The sequence below is a fragment of the Rosa chinensis genome, chromosome 2, assembly GCF_002994745.2.
Source record: "Rosa chinensis cultivar Old Blush chromosome 2, RchiOBHm-V2, whole genome shotgun sequence".
In the NCBI taxonomy this organism is placed as follows: domain Eukaryota; kingdom Viridiplantae; phylum Streptophyta; class Magnoliopsida; order Rosales; family Rosaceae; genus Rosa; species Rosa chinensis.
Window position 1 is genome coordinate 24,383,574 of NC_037089.1, and position 27,489 is coordinate 24,411,062.

A 27,489-nucleotide genomic window follows, 5' to 3' on the forward strand; every position below is an offset into this window, starting at 1 on the left:
CGTCAGGGCTTTGCAGGGTGGGGGAGAGAGGGAGGGAGTTTCAGATCGGGAGGGGAGAGAGAGAGAGAGAGAGAGAGAGAGAGAGAGAGAGAGAGAGAGAGAGAGAGAGAGAGAGAGAGAGAGAGAGAGAGAGAGAGAGAGAGAGAGAGAGAGAGAGAGATGTTGATGGCAGTGATTGTAATTCTTTAATTGATTTGAGGGCAAAATGGTTATTTACTGTTAAATTGTGTATGTAGGAACAAAAATCTGTTGCTGGGGTAAGTGGGATAATTTTTGCTTATTTTGAGGCTTTGGGTCAAGGACCCTATTTAAGATTGATGTTGATGGCAGTGATTGTAATTCTTTAATTGATTTGAGGGCAAAATGGTTATTTACTGTTAAATTGTGTATGTGGGAACAAAAATCTGTTGCTGGGGTAAGTGGGATAATTTTTGCTCATTTTGGGGCTTTGGGTCAAGGACCCTATTTAATAATTTCAATATGCATGTCATCTAACCGTTCATTCAAAAGTTCTCACTTGTTCCTTAGTATAAGGTCCTCATTAGAAGCTAGCTCTCCCAAAAATTTACTAATGTCCTCATTAGAAGCCCTAGCATCAGGGTACAACTTACTAATATCCTCGTAGAGTACATTTTGAATAATAGAAGGAGTCTCCCCTAACATACATTTTCAAGCATACATGTACTAGCAAAGTGTGCTGATCTATCTGCAACACTATTTGTTTCTCTATAGATGTGACGAAATTGGACATAATGGAAAGCTGACATAGGACTTGGGTGATGTTGTTATGAACTACTAGAAGAAATTTATGATACCAATTTCAATAACAACTTATTCATTGCCATTAATTGTCAATTTTAGATTGGATAAAAAAATTATAATGCATGTAAAGTTACAACATTAACAGCAAATTTATTCACAAACTTGTAATAAGATCATTTTATGATATTATGAAACAAAAAATAAAAACCAAGAAATGAGAACCCTAACCTTTATACCAGAAATCACATGTGCCCCTACAGTTTTAATTTCATTACGGGTACCCCTGTACTTTCAATTTTAATCAATCTTGTCAATTCCTTAGCTTTTTTGCCAACTATTAGGTAATATATTTTGAAATTCTGGTCACTTGTGATATAATTTTGTACCCCACATTAGTGAACTATCGTCGTACAAGGGAGTCTATTAGAGTTACATGTTCAATTTACAGAATATATGACGAAAAAAACTTATGATTGGACAAAATTGATTAAATTGGAGAGTACAAAAGTACATGTGATGAAATTAGAATTGCAATGCATAACTGATTTAAAGTGTAAAATTTAGTAAGGTACAATGAAATTAGCCCAAAAGAAAACGTTGATTTTTTTTTTTTTTTTAAGAATAGAAAGATAACGTTGATAATGTCATAGATACCAAAAAAAAAAAAAACAGATATATTGACGAGGCTAGATCAGTGACAGTTTCTGTGCATGTCTCCATGTACAGTTCCGTATACAGGCCAACAGCAACCTGAAATCTATGTCAGTCATGTCCTATTTCAAACAAGAACAAAACGGGGAGCCGCATCATGCACCAGGCCACCGCCCAACACCATTCGTTCACAAACACAGTTCAATTTTGAAGCTCCATTCCCCCCTCTCCATCATTACATGGATTCCTTTTGTTCATATAGCTTTTTAGCTTTCCACCTCTCTTATTACTTCTTTTCTTCCTCCCTCCTCTTTTGACCCTGATGTGTGCCCTCTGCTTTAGAAGATTCTCCAGCAGTACTCTGAGATAAAGTCTTTGCAGATTGCACTCCATTTGGTCGATCTCCATTGGATTCTTTTTAGTTTTTATTTGTTGCTTTCGTAAGTTTCATTGACATGGACATGGCATTTGCCTTTAGCCTCATTTCCAAAGCCCTAGCACTCGATGGCTGACCTTTTTTTTTTCTCCATTGGCGGAGATCACATCACTGCAGGTGGTGCCTAGCTATCTGTATCTCTGACTTTTAACATTGATTATCCAAAACCATAATTAATGGCTAAGCTTTTTACTTACTCACTACGAGTTTGTCATAATTAAACTACCAGTCTAGCATCATTTCTATTTAGGTAATTTTTTTTTTTTTTAAGGAATCTGTGCTCTCCGAGGTTCCAAAAATGAAATCTTCAATTGACCCTGGATTTGTATAGGTATTGACCTTTGTTTTTCACCAACCCTTTTTCATTCATTTATAACTAATTAAAACTTACAGTGTTCTAGGGAATCAGAAACTGAGAGAAATTTACTGTGTATTCTCATTGATAATAGGGGCATCTTTATATAGAAGATTACAATGCATAGAGTCTGAATCATACAAGGAAAGATAATCTCTAGATTCTTCTAATTAAACTCTATTACCACTAGGTCAAGTAACCTAGAGTTTGGGCCAAACACAAATAGAGATATCCTTAAACACTCCCCCTTGTGTTGTCCAAACGCGGTGCTTCTCTCGTTGCCTCGTTAAAAACTTTGCCGAGTAACAAAAACCCAGTGGGACAAAAATAACCTCGGTCGAAGGGGGAAAAGAGCACAACACACCCTTCACGATTCGAGACGTACATGTAGACATCTCCCCCTGATGTCTGTGCCTCCCCCTGATGACTACGATCATGGGTGTTCAGATAATTTTCACAAGCCAATTCTTGCCACATGTTTCTCGAACGTGGATTTCTGCAATGACTTAGTAAACAAGTCTGCCTTATTGTCCTCAGATCGAACCTGGTTCACTTTGATCTTGAGGTGCTTCTGTTGTTGCTGATTATAGAAGAATTTGGGCGATATGTGCTTGGTGTTGTCGCCTTTGATATAGCCTTGCTTCATTTGTTCAATGCAACTTCATTTGTTCAATGCAAGCAGCATTATCCTCATAAATGCTCGTTGGCTCATCTATGGTAGACTTCAAACCACAATTGCTTCAAACATGCGTAACTATGGATCAAAGCCATATGCATTCACGAACTGCTTCGTGAAGAGCAATAATCTCTGCATGATTCGAAGAGATAGCGACTAAGGTCTGCTTTGTAGACCTCCAAGATATCGCGGTCTTTCCCATGGTGAAGACATAACCAGTTTGGGAGAGACCTTTGTGCGGGTCAGAGAGATACCCAGCATCAGCAAAACCTTCCAAAACACTTATATCGTTTTGGGTTGGGGAGAGGGAACGCAGTCCACCATGTGTAGCGTTCTTGGCACTTGATGGGTCCAAATCCATCTTCTCTCTGTAGGGATAGAACAAGCCCATATCAATCGTACCACTTAGGTATCGAAAGATATCTTTAACACCAGTCCAATGGCGTCGTATTGGCGCAGAGCTATATCTAGCTAGCAAGTTCACAACGAGTGAGATATCCAGTCTTGTGCATTGTGCTAAGTACAACAATGCACCTATTGCACTTAGATAGGGCACTTCTGCCTCTAGCACTTCTTCGTCGTCATCTTTTGGACGGAATGGATCCTTCTTTGGATCAAGACTACGGACGACCATTGTGGTGCTTGAAGGCTTAATCTTACCAGTGTTGAAACGCCTAAGCATCTTTTGGGTATAAGCTGATTGATGAATCAGGATACCATCTCTACGGTGCTCAAGTTCTAAATCGAGGCAAAACCTTGTTTTCCCAAGATCTTTCATCTCAAACTCGGATTTCAAGTGTTCAGCGGTTTCCCTTAACTCTTTAAGGGTGCCAATTATATTCATGTCATCAACATAAACCGCTGCTATTGCAAATCCGGAACTTGTCCTTTTTATGAACACACATGGGCATAGTTCATTGTTGACATATCCCTTTCCAATCAAGTAGTCACTTAGACGGTTATACCACATCCGTCCGGATTGTTTCAATCCATATAGTGAGTGTTTCAATCTAATCGCAAACGCGCTCCGTGGTTTAGAGCCACTTGATTTGGGTAACTGAATTCCATCTGGAATCTTCATGTATATTTCCGTATCTAGATCCCCATATAGATACGCAGTAACCACATCCATAAGCTGCATGTTCAGTTTTTCAGAAACTACCAAACTGACAAGGTAGCTGAACATAATGACGTCCATTACAGGGGAATAGGTATCCTCGTAGTCGATTACAGGGTGTTGTGAGAAGCCTTGCGCCACAAGGCGAGCTTTGTATCTTACAATCTCGTTTTTCTCATTACGCTTTCTAACGAATACCCATTTGTGACCAACTGGTTTGGTGTTGGGCGGTATTGGTACAACTTTGCCAAATACCTTTCTTTTCGCTAGAGAATCAAGTTCTGCCTGGATCGCATCTTTCCATTTTGGCTAATTAGCTCTACGTTGGCATTCATCAACGGAGCGTGGTTCGATGTCATCGGTCTCAATAATCTCACGCGCCACTGAATATGCGAATACATCATCAATGATGATGGAGTTTCTTTCCCACGTCCCATGTACACTAGTGTAGTTTACAGAGATCTCTACGTTCTCAGGGATAGGTTCTGACATTGAGCTAGGCGTCCCCCAATGATGTCTCGTGGACATAACCATAATCCGGAACATTCTCATGGGACGGATTTTGAGTATCGATGATCAAAGGATTTGTTTGTGTATCATTCGCTCTCTTTCTAGGGCGAGTATCCTTCGAACCAATTGGTCTACCGCGCTTCCTTGCGGGGCCTGCGGCCATAGACGCCACATCATTGTTATGATGGGCAATGGCGCCATCTCCTGGTATCATAGGAGTGGCGTGATGTCCAGTATTTGGAACATCGATCCTTGCAGGTACGTCTGCAGCAGGTATGTGTGATCTCGTCACTTTGGCAATATCAGAAAATGCATCAGGCAGAGTATCTGCTACGTTCTGGAGCTCGATTATTCGTCGCACTTCAAGTTCGGACTGTGCGATACGGGGATCGAGATGAGACATAGTGGGGACAGACCACGACAATTCCTGTCGTTCCTGTTGAACATTTGTGTTCTTATCTCCCCCTAACGATGGGAAGACAGTCTCATCAAATTGACAATCCGCAAATCTAGCGGTAAAGAGATCGCCTGTTAAGGGTTCAAGATAGCGGACAATAGTTGGAGATTCATAGCCAACATAGATGCTCATTCGTAGTTGTGGACCCATCTTAGTACGTTGTGGCGGCGTAATAGGCACATAGATGGCACACCCAAAAATGCGTAAATGCGAGATATCAGGCTCGCATCCAGTCACCAGTTGTAACGCAGAGTAAGATTGGGTTGCAATGGGTCGTAAATGAATTAGCGTTGCTGCATGCAATATTGCATATCCCCAAGCAAAAACAGGGAGATTGGTGCGCATAACCAATGTCCGCGCTATCATTTGCAGTCGTTTGATAGCGGCTTCTGCGAGACCATTTTGGGTATGAACATGAGGAACTGGATACTCTACATCAATCCCCAGTGACATGCAATAGTCATTGAACATTTTCGATGTAAACTCCCCGGCATTATCAAGTTGAATGGACTTAATAGGATGGTCAGGGTAGTGAGCCCGTAGACGGATAAGCTGGGCGAGGAGTTTAGCATAAGCAGCATTTCGAGTGGACAACATCGCAACATGTGACCAGCGTGTCGATGCATCAACCAATACCATAAAGTATTTAAAAGGTCCGCATGATGGTTGAATTGGTCCACAGATATCTCCTTGGATTCTCTGTAAGAACGGAATGAGCATTTTAGGATCCTTTGCATAGGACGGTCTCGGTCCCAATTTCCCGAAGTAACAGGCTTTGCAAAATGAGCGAAGGGCCTTAGATGCAACCAATGAGGATTTTGGTCGAGCCTGAGCATCTGTGGCGCTATTAGAAGCAAAGTGTGTGACTACATCTCCCATTATGGCGTTAGAGCCATGGAAATTGATTTGTGTGGCATCATGGCCATCAGGAGGAGCAACCATGGCGTCATGCTCATGGTTGGCGTCATCACTAGGGACAGGGGCGGCCTTTCGGTTGCCCAAGACAGCAGCAGCGCCAGAAGCTGCAATTTTTACGGTCTTGTTAAGTCCTGGAATCAATGTTTGATTCTTGCTTCTTCTCACTCTGAAGAAAGGATGCCCGTGTGAAGTCTTAAGTATACGGAGCATCATATCACGACCAGGATGTCCTAGTCGGTCATGCCAAAGCCAATATGCATCGGAATCCAAGAGATCTTCTCTTATAACATTACTGGATTCAATTGGTCGAATTGTAGTGACTAAAAGTCCACTAGATTGACATATAAGCTTCTCTAAGATGCGCTTCCGTCCGCAATCATTAGAGGTGATGCAAAGGAATTCTATTCCGTTCTCACTATGCGTTTCCGCATGGAATCCGTTGGCTCTGATATCTTTAAAACTCAATAAGGTTCGATTTTCCTTAGGAGCGTAGAGAGCTTTAGTGACTTTAATCAAGGTGCCATTGGGCAAAAGGAATTGGGTCATTCCATGTCCTTGAACTAAACTTGATGGCCCAGCCATCGTAGTCACAGAGGAATATGTAGGCAACATCTCTAAGAATAATTGCCTATGTTGTAGAATGGTGTGCGTAGTCGCATTATCCGCAAGACATTGTAGTTCATCCATTCCTAAAAGAAAAGCTCGTAATTAAAAAGGAGTCATAATGAAAAGAACTCAACTTTTATTAATAAGCCAAACGGAATTACATCATCGTTTCTTTAACCAAAGGAAATCTAATCCAATAAACTAGTTAATGCAAAACAATGGTAGTCGTCTAACTCCTTTCAGTAATTCCAATGTAAATGTGACCAGGTGAGTAGAGAGATTTCGGTGGAGCAAAGCTCGCTTAAGTACCACTTATCTCAAAACCTTCCTAGACATCACACTTACATTGAGTATGCCTACTTTGAAGAAAGACTAATATCATTGGCATCTACTACAAAAGTAATATGGCAATTGCCTACATCTCTTGGAAAATAAAAAGACTTAATCAAAATCGCCAGTTTCTGGGTCTTGATCCTTGTAGTCTTCCACCCTTAGATCGAGATCGCCATCTTGATCTCCTTGTTCCATGTAATTTGCTTCCCTTGCTTCACGATAAATCTTGTATGCATTTGCAACGTTCTGGGATGCTGTACACTTCTTTGCCCAATGTCCACTTGATCCACATCGAAGACAAACATCTTTATGGTCAGGCTCCCTTAATCGAGATGCTTTTGGTGCTTGATTTGGATGACTATTACTCTTGGTGGCATCACCACCATAGCCGGAGGCTCCGCCTCACTCTCTCTTCACACGTTGACCTCCTCGGTTCCGTGCACGCCTCTCTTGGCGATTTCCTTCCTCTTTAGGGCGAGAATATGGACCAAAACGTCCAGAATTGTCCCTACTCTTAGGGTTTCGCTCCTTGCGTCCTCCCTTAGGGGCGCGACTATAGTTAGACTCTGGAATAGACTTGGTTCCCACGGGTCTAGCATTATAGTTCTTCACAAGTATGTTGTCGTGCTTTTCAGCTACGTTCATGGCGCCAATAAGCTCATGAAACCTTATGATACGTCCTGCTTTCACATCAATCCGATAATTCTTCAAAATCATTAGGGCAGAGACGGGGAAGGTAGAGAGAGTTTTCTCGATCAACATCGTATCAGTTATAGCTTGGCCACAAAACTCCATCAGAGACTTGATACGAAGGGCTTCCGAGTTATAATCAAGCACAGACTTGAAATCACAAAAGCGGAGGCTATGCCATCGCACTTCTAAATCAGGAAGCAGGGAGTCACGAACGTTGCCAAATCGCTGCTCAAGTTCTACCCATAGCTTTCTTGGGTCTTCCTCATTGAGGTATTCACTTTGGAGCGCGTCATTCATGTGCCTTGTCATGAGAATGATGGCTTTAGCTTGATTTGCTTCAAACGCAGTAGCTTGCTCAATGGAGAGCACGTTCTGACTAGGCTCTTCGATGGCTTCCAGAAGTCCATCAGTCTTAAGATGTTGGCGCACATCTCGGACCCACCTATGGTATCCCGCGCCAGTTGTCTCTAGTGGAACAAAGTTCAACTTGTTCAGGTAACTCATCCTGAAAAACAACACAAGATTAGGGTTAGTTTCTGAGCGAAAAAGGCTACCACGAAAAACTATTAAATTTCTGAGCGTAGTCGCTTCCAGGAAATTAGGGATTTTTTTAGCGTAGTCACTTCCAAGAAAATCTGATTCTAACAGAGGTTTTGGATTAGATCGAAACAACGATGTATGTAGTTGATCGTTTTTCTTCTCAACAAACTCTAAGTTTGGAGGACTCTACAAGCTCCAAGCTTGGAGTGAGCACGAACCCCCACAGTTCGGCTTTTTGTTCTCCCCTATGAATAAGAAAGGGGGGTAGAAGAAGGGATGTTGGAAGTCCCCGATAAAAAGAAGAGAAAAGTAAAAAAAACTTCAAAAACGGGAACTTTTAGAAAAGTTTACCTTGAAAAAATGCCGGAATTCTTGACTGAAAAGTTGACCGGAAAAGTGTTGACCGGCGTTGACCACAGGTGCTGACGTGGCTTCCGGATGCTGACGTGGCGCTGACTGGAGGCTGACGTGGCAGTCTGGATGCTGATGTCAGAGGGCTTGCTTCTGGGCTTCTGCTTATGGGCCCTGGGCTGAGTTTGGGCCTAGGGTTGACCGAATGGGCTTGGTTGACTGAAGTAGAGGCAGATGCTTCAGGCGGTGGTTCGGTGGTTCAGTTGCTTCAGGCTGCCGGTTTGTGTGGTTCCAGGCCGGTTCCTGTAGTGATTTTTCAACTTCGGTGATCTGGGGTCCAGCTGCAGCTGCTGGTGAAGTTTGGTAGCAGTAGGCAGGGAGGAAAGCTTCGAACCGGGCAGAGAGGATATCGGTATTTCCGGGGGCCGGTTCGGGTATTTGCAGGTCGGTTCTGGGGACAGCACCGCCGGTTCTGGGCTTCTGGAGGTGAGAGCTTCAAGGTGGGCGGCGGAGGTTTCTGTGGTTTGAAGGCTACGAATATTAGGTTTCAGGGTTAGTGCTTTGTGCTGATAACGTGTAGGGAATCAGAAACTGAGAGAAATTTGCTGTGTATTCTCATTGATAATAGGGGCCTCTTTATATAGAGGATTACAATGCATAGAGTCTGAATCATATAAGGAAAGATAATCTCTAGATTCTTCTAATTAAACTCTATTACCACTAGGTCAAGTAACCTAGAGTTTGAGCCAAACACAAATAGAGATATCCTTAAACATACAGCTATATTTGCCTTTCCAGTTATCTAAAGTGATTGATAATTGTGTTAGAATTATATTAGTTGAAGGGTTCGTTTCTTCCACAATGTATTCAAAACGCACACTTATATCTTCATGTAATTTTCTATTTAAATACAAATATCAAATGAAAATATGCAATCTACCGATAAGTGCAAAACCCCAATACAAGGATCATTTATAGACGAGATAGAGAGTGATGTGATCAAAACAATAAGGTCTACTTATGACTCATAACTTTGATGATCGATGTCAATGCAGATCAATGTCCTGTACAATTATACATGCTGGTATGAGAAAGACACATTTGTCAAGTTAGTCCACAATCCACTGGCTTAGAGATAGATTTACGAGCACAATCCATCCACATAACATATATTTTATCTTGTATAGGCTTGCACACCTTGCTAGCTCTTAAGTGATTGATGTTATTTGGTTAGATGAGACTCCTACTATTATTTGGGATGTTTTCTATGAGGATTATTATAATGCTTCTATTGTAGCGAGGTTCAGGTTTTATGTCCCCCCTCTCATTGCCAAATGCTAGTATTAATATAATAAATAGAATCGGACGTGGGGCTGGGTCTCCCAAATATCTTATCAAACAAAAATTAGCCCTTTTTTTTTTTGACAGAGAGAGAGAGAGAATTTTATCGTAATTTCGCAAGTAACATAAAAATTACTCACCCTTGTTTAGGCCCTTGGCCCAACCCTATGTTTTTTTAGCTTTAGTCTAATTACAATAATGTTTCTTGTATTAGGAACCTAGATCTCTAGCGCCTCCGGCGTAGTACTAATGAAGGATCCTCGCTACCTCTACGTATTTGATGTCTAATTAGTAGGTCTATTTCTATGTACCACTGTGTATAGTACCACTGTGTATACTACCACTATCTTCTTGTCTGCCTATGTCTTTAAATGGCAGCGGAAGGGTATGTAATGGCCTATTTTGACTTGTGATGAATGATATTATTGCCCCTCGAGCCAATTCCAAAATATATATATATATATATATATATATATATATATATATATTACTCACCCTTGTGGAGCTGTCAAATTATCTATCACAAATACAACCACATTTTGAAGGTAATAAACCGTACCAGAATAGCACCTAAAAACCAAAGGCATTTCAACTCAAAAGTGCACAGACGGCACAGTGGTAGTTTTCTGACTTTTCTCACTGACCCAACTTCCACACGCTTGCATACGATTTGGCTAGGCTCTCTTAACTAATTGAGTGATGGAGGAAAGACATTTCAACCATTCATATTTTTAGGACCATTTTCAGTTAAAGAAAGGATTTGTGAGCTTGTCTTCCTTTAATGAACGTATACATACGATCAGTAGGTTTCTCATGCATGACAAGATATGTCTCATATAGTTGAAAATGGTCCAAACTTTAATATTGAATAGGAAATAGATCTTTACCTACTAAAGCAAAACGAAAATGACTTCCATTAAAAATTGGAAAAGCATCGCATAAAGCCACGCAAAGAGCCCTTAACTAGAGATATACATCAGTAAAGACGGATTCATCATCTTTGGGGTTAGAGTGAGTGGTGGAGAGAGTTGAAAATTAAGTTAGGACTACACTAGATCAACGGTTTGATTCTCTCTAATGTAACAAGAAAAAAAAAACAGATTGATCGATGAGGCTTTATCTTTTTGAATTTTTATGATACATTTATACAGCATAGCAAGATATATAACACGATTCAGACAGGTAAGATTAAAACTTGAATCACTCTCGTTCTAGGAGTCTTGATTAGTTGATTTTGTGCAGACAACCCCACCTAGGCTTCTTGTTGTTGTTGCGTGCTAAACATGAAAAGGAAATGATGGAACTTTAGTGGATCAAACTTTCGACAGTAATAAGAAATTAGTCAAATTACAACCATTACTTCTTCTTTTTTCAATGGAGATGGATGACTATTGATCACTGCATTAACCCTTTTTTTTCCTTTTCCAAACTTACAATAGTATCGAAGAAAACGATTACATCCCTGGAAGGCAAAATTTTTAGCCTCTTCAAAACATTGCTCTGAAAAAGAAAATATGTTAAGACGACCAAAGTGTAATAAGATGAAGTATCTCTATTTTCTTCTCTAAAAAAAATAAAATAAAAAAACGCAATCTAGTACTTGTTTTTTGAAATTCAAGTCTGCTTAAGGTGGGTAGGATTGTGCAGAGTGCGGCGGTGGGAGATTTCCGGTTGCCGTCTGTTGATAGCACCGGCGAGGCACCTTGTTGTGGCTGAGAAACTTTGGGTGCCGTAGTGGTGTCAAAAGTTCGGATCGCTTCAGTTTTGGGTGGAACAAAGCGGGCGGCTTGTGTGATTGGTGTTCGGTAGCGGTAGTCGCTTCTGCCTGTGTCGGGGAAGAAGACTGCAGAGGATCGGGGAGGTGGCAATTGCTTCTTCTGGTGCTTGATCATTCAACATTAGGAGCGGTATGAGGATGGACGTTTTCTCCCAATCTATTACCTACAGGTGGAATTGGGTCTGTGGGCTTCGCTGGTCAGTGAGCAGAGAGGCAGCGACGGCCTGATGTGGAAAGGTCGGCCGCCGAAGCGCATGACGGCGGCAAAGGTGGCTTGGGAGCAGAGGGTTAGGTCTCCTTTCCCTTTTACTCGAGTTTGGGCTTGGGTCGTTGGGCTTGGGCTCAAACTTGGACTAAGGGGTTCTTGGGCTTTCGGGCCTAGACTTGAGCTCAAGCTTGGGCTGGTTGAGTCTGCTACAGTGGTATTGGACAAGAACAGCAAGACCAAGCTGTTGCTGAGGTTGTTGGCTCATGAAGAGGCTGAGGATGGTGCTGGCTCCAACCCTAAGGGGGAGGAGCTAGCATTTTCTTAAGTCTCTGCTATTAGACATCTGGTTACAAGCTTTTTAGAGTTGGAGTAATCTCTATGAGTTGTTCTAAGATGTTTCTAGTTGTTATTTGTACCACAATGTCTTGGAGACAAATTAGACTAGATGAATGATTTTTCCTTAGAATAGCGAGGTTGTTCTTGCTCGTTTTAGGCTTGTTTTTCGGCGAGCGTCCCTACAGACTTTAATGAGTTTAGTATTGGCTTAGATAGGTTTTATCCGATTTCACCGGATTCTTATGTAAGTGCATGTTAGACTCTGATCTGTTTTTTATGGCTTTGATTTCTAATAATATCAAATCCTATTAAAAAAAAATTGAGTAGGATTGTCATTCCAATAATATTGAGTAAGATGCTAGACCAATTCTAATGACCAATATACACTCTTATCTTTACTTTTTACTTTCACTTGGTCAACACATCGTCCATTTTTCAAGTGTATTATGTACTCATAAAACATAATTTGATTTGTCATTACGTAATGACCCATATTCATTATAAACTTTAAGGTCTCATTTGATTTGCGAAAAATAAGTTTGGATTGAATATTAAATCTACTGAGAGGATGCTTTACAGAGTTGGAAATAATTGAATACATTCATCCTCTTTGAAATTGTTTTTACCTTCTCTTAAACAATGAATTATTTTTATTCCGTGCATGAAGAGTGCATTATGCTATTATAGTATTATATCTTTTGGTCGGAATGTTATTGTATGCTTCCTTTCTTCGTAATGCATCAAAATCAGGGGTGTACTATATCTTATGAAGAATGTCAACCGTAGAAACCTTTAATTTATATATGTATGTCAAGTCATTCAAAGGAAATGTTCCAAAAAAAAAAAAAAAAAGGTTATTCAAAGGCAGCTTACAATGTGTTTACCTAAAAGTTGACATTCATGAGCATCTTTAAAAGACCTGAACTTTCGATCTAATTAATTAGTAGGTGTTTTGGTGATTCAAGGCAAATATATAGCTTAGCCGTAGTTCTTATCTTCTTAATCAATACATAATAACTAGTCCTCCCCCATTGCGAGAGTTACATGAATGAATGGTTATATTATATTTTTTTGAGGAAATAGATAACTTCCTTAATTTATCCATGGCCAGAAGGCACGTACATCAGATGCTGTTTCATACCAAACTCATAAATGGCACAAGCTACTGAGCAAAGAACAGGTGACCCTCACTGTTAACACGTACGCTCACTTATTGAGCCTAGTTACAAGAAAATAAATCCTCACTACGAACCTCTTTTTGACTAGTAAACCTCGTCGCCTAGAGACCTCAATTGGTGTACAACTAGAGAAAACCAAGATGAAAGTAGGAGAAGACCGACTTTCTAGTGATAGGCAAGAAGACCAGGAAAACCTAAGGCTTTCCGTTGCCCTTATCTCAAGCCTCCAGCTACAAAGTAGTGATCCTCTGAGATCCCAAATACGAAACCCTGAAGAGATAGAGCTTATTAGCATGGTCCACCAAAGAGCCCAATTCCACCAGGAACTCAGAGCAGGTTGGAACCCTCCAGACCCATTTGATTTTAACCTCAAAACTGATTTGGGCCACCACACACTTTTGGGCTTCCGAAATGATTTGGATACCCACACTGACTTGGGCCACCCAATCCATTTGGGCCCCCGAACTGATCTGGGCACCCCACTTGCCACTCCTTTGCCAAGCACGGCAGCCGCCACCGAGACCACCCCATTGCCAATCCGGGCAGCAGACCCAGCCACCGCCATTGCCTCAGATCCGATCATCCTACCGGCGAGTTCTGCCTGCTCCAAAGTCGGATTCGCTTCACGATGCACAACTGCTATCTCTGCCGCTTCCACAGGTTGGGGTGCAAAGGTCGACGTCGCCATCAATCGGAGTGTGGGCGCTTTGATCCGGGTCCAGAGGTCGCATCCTCTCATCTCTTTGCTTCGAGACTGTATATTCAGGTCCTTCCCGACTACGTACAGCCCAGATTTGAGAGGTCCTCGCATCGGCCTGATCCGCCATGGCCATTGCTCCACCCAATCACCATTGAATCTGATCGGACCGGAGCACCGATCCATCTCTCTCACATCACTTATTTCCTTTCGGCAATAGATGATGAGTGACCTAGGCCTGAGTTGAGGGGTTACCGCACATGGTAGGCTTCTGAGTGTCATCAACAGATGACGTAGAAGGGAGACCGATACTTGCCGCTGCATAAGGTCGGAGAAGGGAAGAACTTCCACCGCCGGCCGATCTAGAAGTAGACTAGGGTTGAGAGGGCAACTCTCCTATGGGCTGCTTGTTTGGGGCATGTTTCCACCACTTAGTTGCCTATAATATGCTTGACTTGAATGGTTAGATTATATTAAATACACTCTTAGGTTATTAATAAAAATATTAATTATAAATATCAAAGGTTGAGATCATCTTATAAGTGTTGGGTCATTTGCACTGTCGGTGCATAGAATAATTTCCAGTGAGATTGCTTAGCTAATGACTATTTTTTTTTGTGGCTTTAAGAGGTGAGAGTTATGATTTCACTTCAGTTGGGTGACATTGACGAATTCCATTAAAAAAGAAAAAAGAAATAATTTATAAACTAAATTTTTTATCTTTAAAATGTATTATTAACACCTACATAATATTATAAGATTCCAATATCACCTTAGAGTCCGGTAGTTGTTCAACAATTTTGAGGATTTATTTGGTATGCAGGAGTAGGTCACAATGGGGGTCCAACTTGACATGAAAACTAAGACCAGTAAATACTTGACCAAAGAAAAAAAAAAAAAGACCAAACAATTATACCATTCACAAGAATTTTAACTTTTAGGATGCCCTTCACAATGACATCTAGAAACTAACCCCAAAGACAGTCGAGGGAAAAATATGAATAAAAAACACAAGTTTAGACAAGAAATGAAGTAATTATTTACCAAATAGTCAAACTATTAGCCAAAGTTAAAACTTAGCGGTCAAGTTCTCAATTTGCCATGTGAGTGTGATCACCCTAATATAATACATATTGATTTTGTTTCATGTACGTGTCCTGTAATTATCATAGACAAAATAATGTAGGATTTGATGTGGGATAGCTCGGTGTGAATTCACATTATTATATGAAGTTTAGGGTTTAGGACTTTAGGGAGTTCTAAATTCAATAATAATATTATTCCATTACCTCATCGAGCCATTAGATACGTAATGAGAACGATTAATTTTCTATATGATTAAGCACATCATGCCCGATGTTTGATGTACTTTTCCATCATAAACTAATTGTTATGATCATACAATATTAATTTGGCATGAGATTTTGTGCATTCAAGTACCTATTGCCAGGGAATGCCAGCTGATCGGAGCTTTTTTCAGAGGAAGAGATATTCAGTGTAAAATTTCTTATTATCAATTATCAATCACATGATTGTCAAATGTTCGGAAAAATAAAAAAAAACATAAGTCAGGAAGGATAAATTAGTTCGATCAATACTCTTAAATGCCCACAAAGTATAGATCACATTCAAGAGAGAATTGATGTTTACCGACTTATAATTCTCAGATACTCAAATTAGTTGAGTGACGATTGACATAACAAGGGTGTTAGAGCACAGAGAACATTGTCTCAAATGTGCTATGAGGTGAGTATTCATGGAACATTGCCTTGAAGGTGTTAGACCTTTCACTTGATGTAGAGTCCTAGGAGTAGGACATGTCATTGTATACATGGAAAATAATTCCCAAACGGCTCAGATGTGGCCGACCAATCTGTCACGTGCTTATGTGGAATTAGAGAATATACTTGCCAACTTGTCTTAAACTCAGTAGTCGGTTATAGATATGTGAGACATCATGTGAAGGTCAGGGTCGATGCACAGTTCGAGATTCAGTACTGTGGGTTCTGCCAAGTATTTCTTCCTATCGAGATGATAAGTTAAGTGATATACCTCGTCTTTAATGCTTACCGAATCAAGAGATGAGCTACTCAACGCTAGAAAAAGTGATCTTCTCAAATCCAAAGTGTGAGGTACCGAGCACTCACAATACAATAGTAACATCATCCGAAATTTTCCTCAATCCTTGTCACATAATATAGCCACAAAATTATCTAAATAAAAACAAACATTTTTCCTTTCGTTTCCTTATAGAAAAAAAACACTGAATTTGTGTCGAGTCGGATAATATTCGTAAAGCTTCACACAACTTTGACACAAAAACACAAACCATGGGCACAAAATCTCCATCAACAAAAACTAATGAAAAGAAACCTCTACTTAAGGACCACATCGAAAACAGCCCTTCAGAGCAGTTGGGTACTCAATATTCTCATCACTCCTTCGCACATGTTCCCTCGTCCTCACTGGAGACCAAACCCCGAAAAAACGTCACGGATCAAATCCAAACCAGCCAAAATTTCATAACGCTGCCACGGTTAAATTCAGGCAACCCCAAAAAAAAAAAAAAAAAAAATCCCCCACAGAAAAATTATATAAACCGAGACAACCGAGAAAAGTCCACTACCTTCTCTCACCTCCTCACACATTTTCCGATGACCTCCGGCTACTGTAATCACTGAAAACTTGAGATAACGGCGGCGGTTATGTCAGATAACGACGTTGTTTCCGGCACGTTCCGGGCGCTGGTGGAGGGCGCGGACCGGAAGTTCGCGAGGGTCCGGGACGTGCCGGCGTACGGGCGCGTGCACAACCAGCACTACTTTCACAAGGTGTTCAAGGCTTACATGCGGCTGTGGAAGTACCAGCAGGAGAACCGGGCCAAGCTCGTCGAGGCCGGTCTGAACCGGTGGGAAATCGGCGAGATCGCCAGCCGGATCGGCCAGCTGTACTTCGGGCAGTACATGAGGACGAGCGAGGCGAGGTTTCTGGCCGAGGCGTACGTCTTCTACGAGGCCATACTGAGCCGGCGGTACTTCGAGGGAGGGTCCAAGAGTTTGGGGAAGAAGGATCTTGGAGTCCGGTTCAAGGAGTTGAGATTCTACGCTAGGTTCTTGCTGGTTTCGTTGATTTTGAACCGGACCGTGATGGTTCAGCTGCTCGCCGAGCGGTTCAAGGCTCTGGTTGATGACAGCAGAGCCAATTACCGGGTTAGTTTTGCTTTAAACTCCATTATCGTGCTAATTTGTCAAAACGAGGGTAAAATACCATTTTGCAGTGTATCTATTTAGTTAGTTCTATCATTTTTTTTCTCTTTGAAATGGTTAGTTCTATCATTAGAGCTATGGTAAATTTTAAATGAAACTTAGTTATGGTGGACGAAGTGATTTGGTTGATTCGTCGATTTGTTACTGGAATGTAAATTTTGTTTCGCATACTGGTTTAGTGAGTTATGCAATCTGGGTTGTGCAATGATCAATATGATGATCTGTGTTATTTAATGCCTGTCACCTAAAACAGATGGGAGAGCTAGGCTGTAATGAAAACCGAATAAAGAGAGAAGATGTGCACTGTTTAATGAAACTGGTAGCTCCAGCTGAGTTTTACGCTGGTGGGGAAGGCAGCTCACTCCCCACTTAGCTGAGTTTTACGTTGGTGGGGAAGGCAACCCACCCAAGTGGGTGGTGGGTCTCATAATTCTCAACGTTTGAGAGATAAAGGAAGACATATAGAAATCTCCTTTTTCAGTAGTGAAGTCCCTTTGCCATACCTGTTTGCTGGTTTTTGTGGTGGATTATAGCAAATTAGTCAAAAGGCAGACTCAGTCAAAGTGGCATGATTCTGACTTTCGGAGGAATTAAGAAATTACATGGAATTGTTATATATAGGACTGGTGCCCGTGAATGAGCTACTCTGTTCGCAAGGTGACAGACACACTCATGAGGTTTGGTTTGGAGTGATGGAATTTATACAGAGACATAGAGACTACTTTTAGGATTGTGTGAATTTGTGAGGTGCTCGAATTACTAAGTTGTTTAATGAAGCAATGTGAAGTTTGAAGTGTAGAATCGTTTAGTTTCTCCTTAGATACTCATTGAAAAAGTTTCATAACTGAAGCAACTAAAACTGCATTATGTGAAAGTTATTCAAATCTTTACTGCTTTGATGGGATATGTAGATATTGCATATATCTATGTTGTGGTTGTGTCTCAATTAAAATATTTGTTGTTTTTTTTTTTTTTTCAAATAAATTCTTGCATATTTTTTTCTTTGAGGTATCTGCATGATTTTCGACATTGGAGTTATCTCTTCTCAGGAAACTAATTTTAAAGAATGGAGGCTAGTGGTGCAAGAAATTGTGCGATTTATGAAAGTTGATACGGCCTTTATGAATGTCAGGCCACTGCGATACTCTGCCATGTTTGATTCACATCCATCGTCTCTCCCATATGTGGCTCGTTTCCATGCAAAGAGAGTTCTAAAATTTCAAGATGCACTGCTAACAAGCTATCACCGGAATGAGGTGAATAATCTTCTTTTTCACACTGTCGATCATTGATCTTATTTGATTGCAGATGATAGCAATAAACAGCCCTCAGAGAAGGAAAGCTTTCTTAATGTTCATGCACTGTGACTTGCAGGCCAAATTTGCTGAACTTACGTTGGACACATACCGAATGCTGCAATGTTTGGAATGGGAGCCAAGCGGATCTTTCTACCAAAAGCGCCCTGTTGAATCAAAAGAGAACGGCTCTTTTATTGAGCACTCTGGGGCTTCTGCGGCTTCTGGAGTCATTGATATGAACTTGGCTGCAGAAATGACTGATCCAAGTTTACCTCCAAATCCAAGGAAAGCGGTTATCTATCGTCCATCTGTGACACATTTGATAGCGGTTAGTATTAAGGACATGCTTATCATTTTTATCACAGTTTCCCTTTTCAGTTTGTAGGAGTAAACTATGATATGGTATACCAGGGCCTGCCTCTGCAATTAAGGATCATCTAAGAACGTTGAAACTCAAGTCTCTGAGATGTATAGGGCATGGACAGACATTGAGAATGATAAAAAAAAAAAATTGACAAGGGATGAAAAATATAGGAAAGAGACAAAACTATGTTTCACAATTTTACATAATTGTTTCACAATTATCTATTTATATATAAACTTAAAATTTTCAAAATCAAAGGCATTATGTGAGCTTGCATGTGTGGGGGTTTTTGGCATGCTTCATACAAGCTGACAGAGGACTGCATCACAGCTTCATTGTCCTGGCAATATGAGGTTTGTTGTGTTAGTATTATTTTGACAGGCAGGCATGTTCGAGGAACATATTTGTTTGAGTCAGCTGTATTACGTAGTAAAATTAGAGCTTTGATTGAAAAAGGTGTTGTTAGTTGTACTTTTCATGCACCGGTCTTTTATGTGCCTGTAATAGAAATGAAAGCATAAAGGTGTTTTAATTGCATCTGGATGGGGTGGGATTCTCAACTATCTGTTGAATAATTGCTAATGTGAAAGTTTCCAAAATATGGGATATATTCATTTTCTAAAGCGAATTTTTAACTGGCAGACTGATGTTGTTAATAATGAATTGGTAGGTGATGGCAACAATATGTGAAGAACTCCCTGTGGACAGTGTTATGCTACTGTACCTGTCAGCCTCAGGTGAACTTTGATGTTCTTAGGATGAAAATCAACTCAATATGTCTTTTCATGCCAGACTAGTGAACTTGATCAATGTGCAGGGACGGCTGGTCGTAGTAATGTAAATCAGCTATACAACTCTGGAGGATCACAAAAATCGTCAAAAAATAAAGTTCCTCTCCCAGATCAGAATACTTCTCGGCCTGAATCTTGTAATGGCAAGGCAGAGTCAAGTGGCTATTATGATAAGTATCTGTGGTTTGGTCCTAGAGGAAATGGCGGTAGGTTCCTGTATTGAATGACCATTCCAGTTTGTTTTATTGTGAGCATTTTTCTGCACAGTAACTTGTTATTTCTATTTATTTTGCATTTTGTCTTCGCTGTATTGTTGTTCCACTCTTACATTCGCTCTTTTTTATTTCAGGTGAGAATAACCTTTACCCTGGAGACATAATTCCTTTTACTCGCAGACCTCTTTTCTTGATAGTTGATAGTGACAACAGCCATGCATTCAAGGCAGGTTTGTCAAAACTTTTGCATGACTTTAGACATACTTGGTTTCTGAAGCAGATATGGTGTCTGTATGAAAAATCACATTTTCATACCATATGCTTGATCCTGTAGCAAGTTTTGATCTGTCCAAGAGTAATTATCTACTACCGAATACACACATCGAAAGCACAGTTTAAGCCATTCTGGCTCAGTTGCTCAAGTATGTCTTTGGTACCTAAACTCAAACGACTAAATCTGCCTCCTGAATCTTTCGGAAGGTTGTAGTTGCGGAATATATGTCTAGAACTATTGACTCTTCCCACACAAATGTATCTTTTATGGATTTCTTTTCCCTTTCGATTGGATAGGTGACGCTTTCTTCAATTTGTGTTGGTATTGCCAGATGTTTAATAAGACGCATTGATCGATCTGCATTTGCCTCTTGTTTGTCTGTCAAATTATTAACATCAGATGGTTAATGATCTCAGGTTTTACATGGTGCGGAAAGGGGAGAGACGGCTGCTCTGCTTCTTTCACCTTTGAGACCAGCATTCAAGAATCCAGCTGATGTTGATTTAGCACAAAACGGAAGTCAGTTCACCTTTTTCTTGACCGCTCCTCTCTCAGCATTCTGCCAATTAGTAGGTCTCTCCTCTTCTGATACTGAAACAGTAAGTAGTTACTTGCACGACCAGTTGGTTCAAACAAAAGAAGAAAATTGAAAATCTAGAGTTATTGTATTTCCATCAATCCATTATCTTCTAGTTGTTTCAATTTATCTGTTCTGATTTTAGGACGTTTATAAAGGTGCTGAGAGCATACTTTCTGATGCCTTCTGTAAGTGGGAAGTAATACTGTGTACATCAACAAATATGAATCTGGTATGGGCACAAGTTATACCTGATCCCTTTCTGCGGCGACTTATTCTGAGGTATTTATCTTTCCCATCTTATAAATCGACAAATCTTTTTGTCTGTAATAGACCGCTATGCTTCTGTTCAAAAAAAAAAAAAAAAACTGCTATTCTTAGCACTTTAGCAGCATTTGATATACTTCATTCTATGAATTAGATTTCTTGGAATTTTGGTTAAAATAAAGGAAATGCTTACTAGGTGTGTCTTTTTCCAGATTTATATTCTGCAGAGCTGTGCTTGTGCTCTTCTGTCCTCCAGAAGATAGTGAACAATATTTGCCGGTTTGTCTACCCTTTCTTCCCAATTCTGTCTCTCCAGATTCTGAAGTAGTGCAATCTACTGTCCTCCGGCTTGCAAAGCACCTCAGAGTTGATGACTGTTTTAACTTTGACAACACATGATTACTATATTAGGAACTCAACAATTATCATAGCAAGATTGTACTTATAGCATTACATCTTGTGGGCCAAATGTCTCGTCAATCCGGCGGGAGCACAAGCTATGTCAATCAATTAGCTTATTTTGGTTTGAGAAGATTATATTCGTTGATAGGCCGGAAATATAGGGAGACAGATACTTGAGTGCGGTTGCTTCTGGTTGTTTTACCACCAATATGCAGCATTGCCGTGCCTTCATGATGTATGGTGGTATGTTATTCTGGTTAGGTTGGTGTCTGATTATTTTTATAGGTTGTGAGATTTGCCAGGTGAATCTTTGGAGCTTGTTTCAGTTTACTTATAGTTGTCAATACCTCTGTACAAGAAAATCAGCTAGTGAAAGGAGTCTAAATTATTTTAAGCTACGTTAGCGGTAGTTTTACGTTCTTGTAGATGCTGCTGAATAATTAGATGTATAAAGTGGTACAGAGAAATGCAACTCCAGCATTTGATTTGAGGTGGTACAGAGAAATGCAACTCCAGCATTTGATTTGAGGTTTTGGCTCACTGGGTATATCTTGGCTGGTATTTATTTTGCTGGTCTTTTTACCAGGGTACTTGTATAAACGACCTGATTTGTTCTTGATGTTTCTTTGTAATACCAGAGTTCTTTCTGTTTTTTTTTTTTTTTTTGGGATATCTTGATGATAGTTTAACTTTTGGGTCTTATGTTGGTGGCTGGTTTAACAGCTCTTGTTAATGATACTGATCTATAATTTTTTTTTTTTGACTTTGTCAAGGAGAACTCAAAAGCTTCCTAGGCTTAAGAGAAACCTCTTCAGCGCATGTGAAATGCTTCAACTGTGCACTGTAACACAGTGCCTGTCCACTTTGACGGCTTCGGGGTTCGAACTTAGGTTGAGGAGCACACCCAACTAGGCAAGAACCACTAGGCCACTTGCAGTGGTTATCTATAATTTACTTGTACCCAGAGAGGTTGAATTTGAAAGAAACCAAAAACTACATATTAGGCTTGTGTGAGAATACTCTTAATTGATTAAGAAAAAAACCTCTTCAGCGTATATGAAATGCTCCAACTGTGCATTGCAGCACAATGCCTACCCACTTTGACAGCTTCGGGGTTCGAACCTAGGTTGGGGAGCACACTCAACTAAGCAAGAACCACCAGGCCACTTGCAGTGGTTATCTATAATTTATTTGTACCCGAAGAGGTTGAATTTGAAAGAAACCAAAAACTACATATTAGGCTTGTGAGAGAACACTCTTAATTGATTAAGAAAAGGCAAAGTTGGGTAGCTTAGGCATGTGCATTGAAGTTTATACACGTTGGAATACATGCTATGATTTTTTCAATCGTTGGATTTAATAAAATGTTAATTTAACGGTTGAAATACTTGTAACAGATGTTCTGAAGAACAATAAATCTATAAAAATGAATGCTAGCAACTTTTCCCCACCAATTTTTCTATTTCTACCTTCCCCACTTATCTTGTGCCATGTGGATTCATTTATGATTACAATCTATGTATTTACTATCTTGAAAAAACAACTAATTTCATTTCATGTTTTACCCTTATTTATATTTGACCTTATTAAATGCTCTCTATTAATATGAAAAAAAAAACTCTCGACTCTTTTATTTTTGTAACTTTTCTCATTTTTGATCTTTCCTAAGTTTTTTAACGAAATTTTTTCTTTCGTTTATTTGGCCATGTTCCATAATACAAAGTTTTTTTTTGACATATTTTTTTATATAAAACCCACAAAAAACAAAAAGAAACAAAAAAAAAACAAGAAATAAAATGGTAAACCTTATTGACATGGCAGATGCAAACGTTTTTTTTTTTTTTTTCCTTTTCATTAGAACACATGTTAGATTAGATGATTATATATATATATATATATATATATATATATATATTTTTTAACATTCTCTTTGATTTATGTATACTAGTACTGGGAAGGCCCTTTTATTTTTTATTTTTTTAAAGAGTGTGTGGTGGAGATAATGGGAGTTTCCACCCACCACGTTTCCAGTACTACATTTAATTTAAGTTTTTATTTTTTATTTTGTTAATTGACTTTTTTTATTTCTATTGCTTATTTCTGATTCAAAGTATTTTAATATCGAAAATGTTCACTTGGTTAGTTATTGACCAAGAAAATAATGTTCAACCACTCTTGGATGTAAATCCAAGGGTAGAGAGAATTATTATTAAGTTTAAGTGTTTTGTTTTCCACCCTTGGATGTAAATTTAAGGGTTATTGAGTATAAATATTTTGGTCAGCAACTGACCAAGTGAAAACCACTGATTTTAATATATAATGGGTAAATTGGTAAAAAAAATCAGTTATGGAGAGCAAGTTCTCTTCTCTTAATAATAGTATAGATAAGTAAAGCAAACATTTGGCCATTTTTTTGGTTTCAATTATGTTTTTTTTTTTGGAAAAAAATTTGAAGTATGTTCTTAAATATATATGTAAGTATTTCTTATGTAAATATGTACGTAAGCCCACAAGACTAACAAGAGTAACATAAATTGCAAATAAAAAGGATTCACAAAAGAAAAAAAGTTGAGAAACTAAAATTAATTACTTAATTAAATGCATGTGAAATTAAATAAGGCCTCGTTTGGTTCACGGAAGGGAAATCGATTCCATTGTCTTTCCCGTGGAGAAGGGAAGTTCCTGTCAAATTTCCTTTCCTGTGTTTGGTAAAGCAGGGAAAACATCCAGGAAATATCATTTGATTTCCTTTCCGATGTTTGGTTGGTGCAGGAAATGAAAGTAAAAATATATCAATGTTTCAATAATACCCTTCTATTTTAAAATAAAAACAACCTGGAATGAATTTTCAACACTACCAAGAGTACTCAAGCAATTAATGCTAGGGTATTATTGTCCAAAATTATTGCAATTAATGCTGGGAAATGGGATGGGAAACTCAATCCCATGAAGTTTGAGTGGAATGAGTTTACCCCAAACTTTCCCCTATGTCAGGAAAGTATTTCCGGACTTTGTGGTTTCCAAACAAAGGAAATGAATAACTTTCATTTCCCAAGTCCTCAAATCCGTGAAACAAACGAGGCCTAAGGGTAAAGAGGGGAAGTGAAAACTTGTCTTTTAATTGTATTAATTATTTGAATTTTTTATATAGTAGAATACACCTGACATGCAATGAATGTGGAAGGTAGAAAGAGAAATTTTGGAGGGAAAGGTTGTTAGTATTCCTAAAAAAGTATCAAAAATTTGTTGGGCTGCCACCGACAGAATACCAACCGATGTTTTAGATTCGGTAAACCGACTTTTTGGTAACCGAGACCGATAGTACCAAAATTGAAAATTACCGAAAAAGTTGGTTTGGTTTTGGTAAATACCGAATCTACCGATTATCTAAATATTAGATTTATATACTACAATTTTCAATACACATACATGTGTATTAAGAAATAAACATAAAATTTTTTATAATAGTGAACATTACTACATACTACATTAATAGTACATGTATTTTAAGTAACCTAGACTACATATACTATATTAATAGTACATGTATTTAAATAACCTAGTCAAAGATAGTTAAATAGTCTAATTTTATTGAAAATTGCTAAAACTTGATGTCATATATACAAAAGAAAGCTATAATTAGTAGATGAATACAAAATTTATGACTATAAAATTCAAAAACCTAGTTTTGTTCATTCTAATTTATATTATAAAGAATTAGTTGTTTAAAGTTGGTAATACCGAAAACCGAAATACCAAATTTGGTAGATATAATTAAAAACCGAAAATTTTGGTTGGTAATTAGTAGCTCAGTTTTGAAACTGAAAGTTTTGATTTTGAAGTTGATAATACCTATAACCGATTCGAACTGACCGAATGACAACCCTAAAAATTTGCATCTGCATCTTCACTTTGCTTGAAAATATCAAATTATCAAGTAAAAGAAGGCATTTCGGTTGAAACACTTGTAAAACGGATGTTCCGAAGAATTACCAAAAAATTGAAAGCAAAGTGAATGCAATTTGAACGGGAAGTGTTGGAATTGACTGACAATGAGTAAAATGACAATTTTGACCCCGAGAGGTGGCGAATGGTCCATTCAACAAAATTAGGGTCTAATCCCACTAAAATTGGAATTAGTCTCCGACGATCCGCGTCATGAAACGAACCTAATCAAAGCCGCTGTTTTTTCCACCAATAGGAAAAGAGCATTAGTCCCTCACGATCCGCGTCATGCCCCCTAACCCTCATCGCAACCGTCCATTCGAAACCGAGAAAACACAACTAAGCCCCCCCTCCACCGTGGGATAGCACGAAGAGAAAACACACGGACGCTAGATCCCCACCGTCCGTTCCTCAATACCGTTTCGTGATCTGGCCCTATATATACGCCTTAGCCTCTTGTACGTTCAAATCTTTAGTTCATTTGGAGAAAGAAAGAGAGAGAAAGAAGCGAAGCAATCCGAGAGGTACGACTTTTCTTTCATTTTATTTTTTTAAAATTATTTTTTATTTCTCTGAAGCTTAATTAGGGTTAGGGTTTCGTTTTCTGTTCGCGTTTTCGTTAGCTTATGATGTTGATTTAGGGTTTTTGTGGCGAGTCGTTGGCTTTGTAGGTTGTGATTTAGGGTTTGGGTAAATTTTAGGGTTTTTTGTTGTTGTTTATCAATGTGTATGGATTTTGGGATTTTGAATTTGCTTAATTAGGGTTGTTGAAGGCGTAATTGTTATAATTTGGATAAGATGTGATGTATAAAGTAATTGTTGTTAGTGGTATGGTTTAGATCTGTTCTTGTTATGGTTATGTTTAATTTCTGGGACAATTTCTTGAATTTAGGGTTTGAAATCATTAGGAGTTGTTTGAATTTAGGTTTGAAATCATTATGGTCCCAGAAATTTAACCTTAGTGAGCAGATTAGGAGTTTTAATTTGTTGATGATTTATGTTAAATTGATTTTGATTATGTGTTTCAGATGGCCCGTACTAAGCAAACTGCTCGTAAGTCAACTGGAGGAAAGGCTCCAAGGAAGCAGCTCGCCACCAAGGTTTGTGCTTCTGAATTTGCAATTCTGGGTCGTTTTTGTGTGGTTGCGGTTTTTGTGTTTATGTGGATTTGTGATGTAATTATTGTTTTGTAATAGGCTGCTCGTAAGTCTGCCCCAACCACTGGAGGAGTCAAGAAGCCCCACAGATACCGCCCTGGAACTGTTGCTCTTCGGTGAGTTGTTTGCTCCCTGTTTGAGTAGTTTAAGTTTCCAATGTCTTGGTTTCTCTTATGTGTTATTTGTTGGTGTAATTGCTTATTTGGTTATGAATTGTGTTTGTGCAGTGAAATCCGTAAGTACCAGAAGAGTACTGAGCTCCTGATCAGGAAGTTGCCGTTCCAGAGGCTTGTTCGTGAAATTGCGCAGGACTTCAAGGTATATATACAGCTTTCAGATGCCATGTGTGTTTGATCTTTTGTTTTTGTTTTTTTTTTTTTTTTTACCAGTGAATAATTGTGTCTAACAATTTGTTCTTGTGTTTGCAGACTGATCTGCGTTTCCAGAGCCATGCAGTTCTTGCCCTGCAGGAGGCTGCTGAGGCTTACCTAGTTGGTCTGTTTGAGGACACCAATCTTTGTGCCATCCATGCCAAGCGGGTTACCATCATGCCCAAGGATATCCAGCTGGCTAGGAGGATCAGGGGTGAGCGTGCTTAAGTGACTCTGCCTGCATTGGGGGGTGTGGTGCCTGCAGACGGAAGGCTGTGATATGACAAATGCTGAATGGGATTGGAAGGCGGTGTTTTGCTTGGTTCTTTTGTTAAGTCAGATCAGATAGATAGGCTGTAGGGTCCTAGTTCTAGTGAATATCCTTATAGACAAGACACTAATGGTGCTTGGGTTTGTAGTATTGGAACCTACATTTTGTTGGTCCATTGTTAATTGTGGTATTCTGTTATTTTGGTTGTCTGCAGCTTCACCAATGGGTATTGAACAACTTATATTTCATCTAATCTAGTCCTGTTTGTTATGTCTATTTGTTTAAAATGATTATAATGTGCATTGGTTGTGGAAAATGTGTAATAAAGATGCATATTATTGTGCTTATG

The 27,489-nt window shown here is 39.3% G+C and overlaps 2 protein-coding genes across 4 annotated transcripts; both read left to right on the forward strand.

Moving 5' to 3' along the window:
- Positions 1-16,360: 16,360 nt before the first annotated feature.
- LOC112186768 (protein SCAI) lies at positions 16,361-22,053 on the forward strand. Of its 3 annotated transcripts, XR_002930895.2 has the most exons (10): positions 16,364-17,151; positions 18,258-18,464; positions 18,583-18,834; positions 19,541-19,607; positions 19,688-19,867; positions 20,011-20,102; positions 20,567-20,749; positions 20,873-21,009; positions 21,207-21,849; positions 21,888-22,053. XR_002930895.2 is itself a non-coding variant. In XM_024325278.2 (9 exons), the coding sequence occupies exons 1-9, from the start codon at positions 16,648-16,650 to the stop codon at positions 21,391-21,393; spliced, it is 1,809 nt and encodes a 602-aa protein (XP_024181046.1). In that variant the 5' UTR covers positions 16,364-16,647; the 3' UTR covers positions 21,394-22,053. The 3 variants fall into 3 exon arrangements, 1 of the variants encoding a protein (XP_024181046.1); XM_024325278.2 differs by having other exon boundaries at positions 21,207-22,053; XR_002930896.2 differs by lacking the exons at positions 21,207-21,849; positions 21,888-22,053 and having other exon boundaries at positions 16,361-17,151; positions 20,011-20,106.
- Positions 22,054-25,776: 3,723 nt separating this feature from the next.
- Positions 25,777-27,410, forward strand: LOC112190734 (histone H3.3). The gene is made up of 5 exons (XM_024330212.2): positions 25,777-25,865; positions 26,370-26,441; positions 26,538-26,614; positions 26,726-26,816; positions 26,927-27,410. Exons 2-5 carry the CDS (start codon positions 26,370-26,372, stop codon positions 27,095-27,097), a joined length of 411 nt encoding a protein of 136 aa, XP_024185980.1. The 5' UTR covers positions 25,777-25,865; the 3' UTR covers positions 27,098-27,410.
- Positions 27,411-27,489: the final 79 nt, after the last annotated feature.

Coding starts and splice junctions, on each gene's coding strand:
- LOC112186768 (XM_024325278.2), top strand. CDS start 16,648: ATGTCAGATAACGACGTTGTTTCCGGCACGTTCCGGGCGCTGGTGGAG. Junction 18,465..18,582: donor CAAGCTATCACCGGAATGAG/GTGAATAATCTT, acceptor TGTGACTTGCAG/GCCAAATTTGCTGAACTTAC. Junction 19,868..20,010: donor TGGTCCTAGAGGAAATGGCG/GTAGGTTCCTGT, acceptor TTTTTATTTCAG/GTGAGAATAACCTTTACCCT.
- LOC112190734 (XM_024330212.2), top strand. CDS start 26,370: ATGGCCCGTACTAAGCAAACTGCTCGTAAGTCAACTGGAGGAAAGGCT. Junction 26,442..26,537: donor GGAAGCAGCTCGCCACCAAG/GTTTGTGCTTCT, acceptor GTTTTGTAATAG/GCTGCTCGTAAGTCTGCCCC. Junction 26,817..26,926: donor AAATTGCGCAGGACTTCAAG/GTATATATACAG, acceptor TTGTGTTTGCAG/ACTGATCTGCGTTTCCAGAG.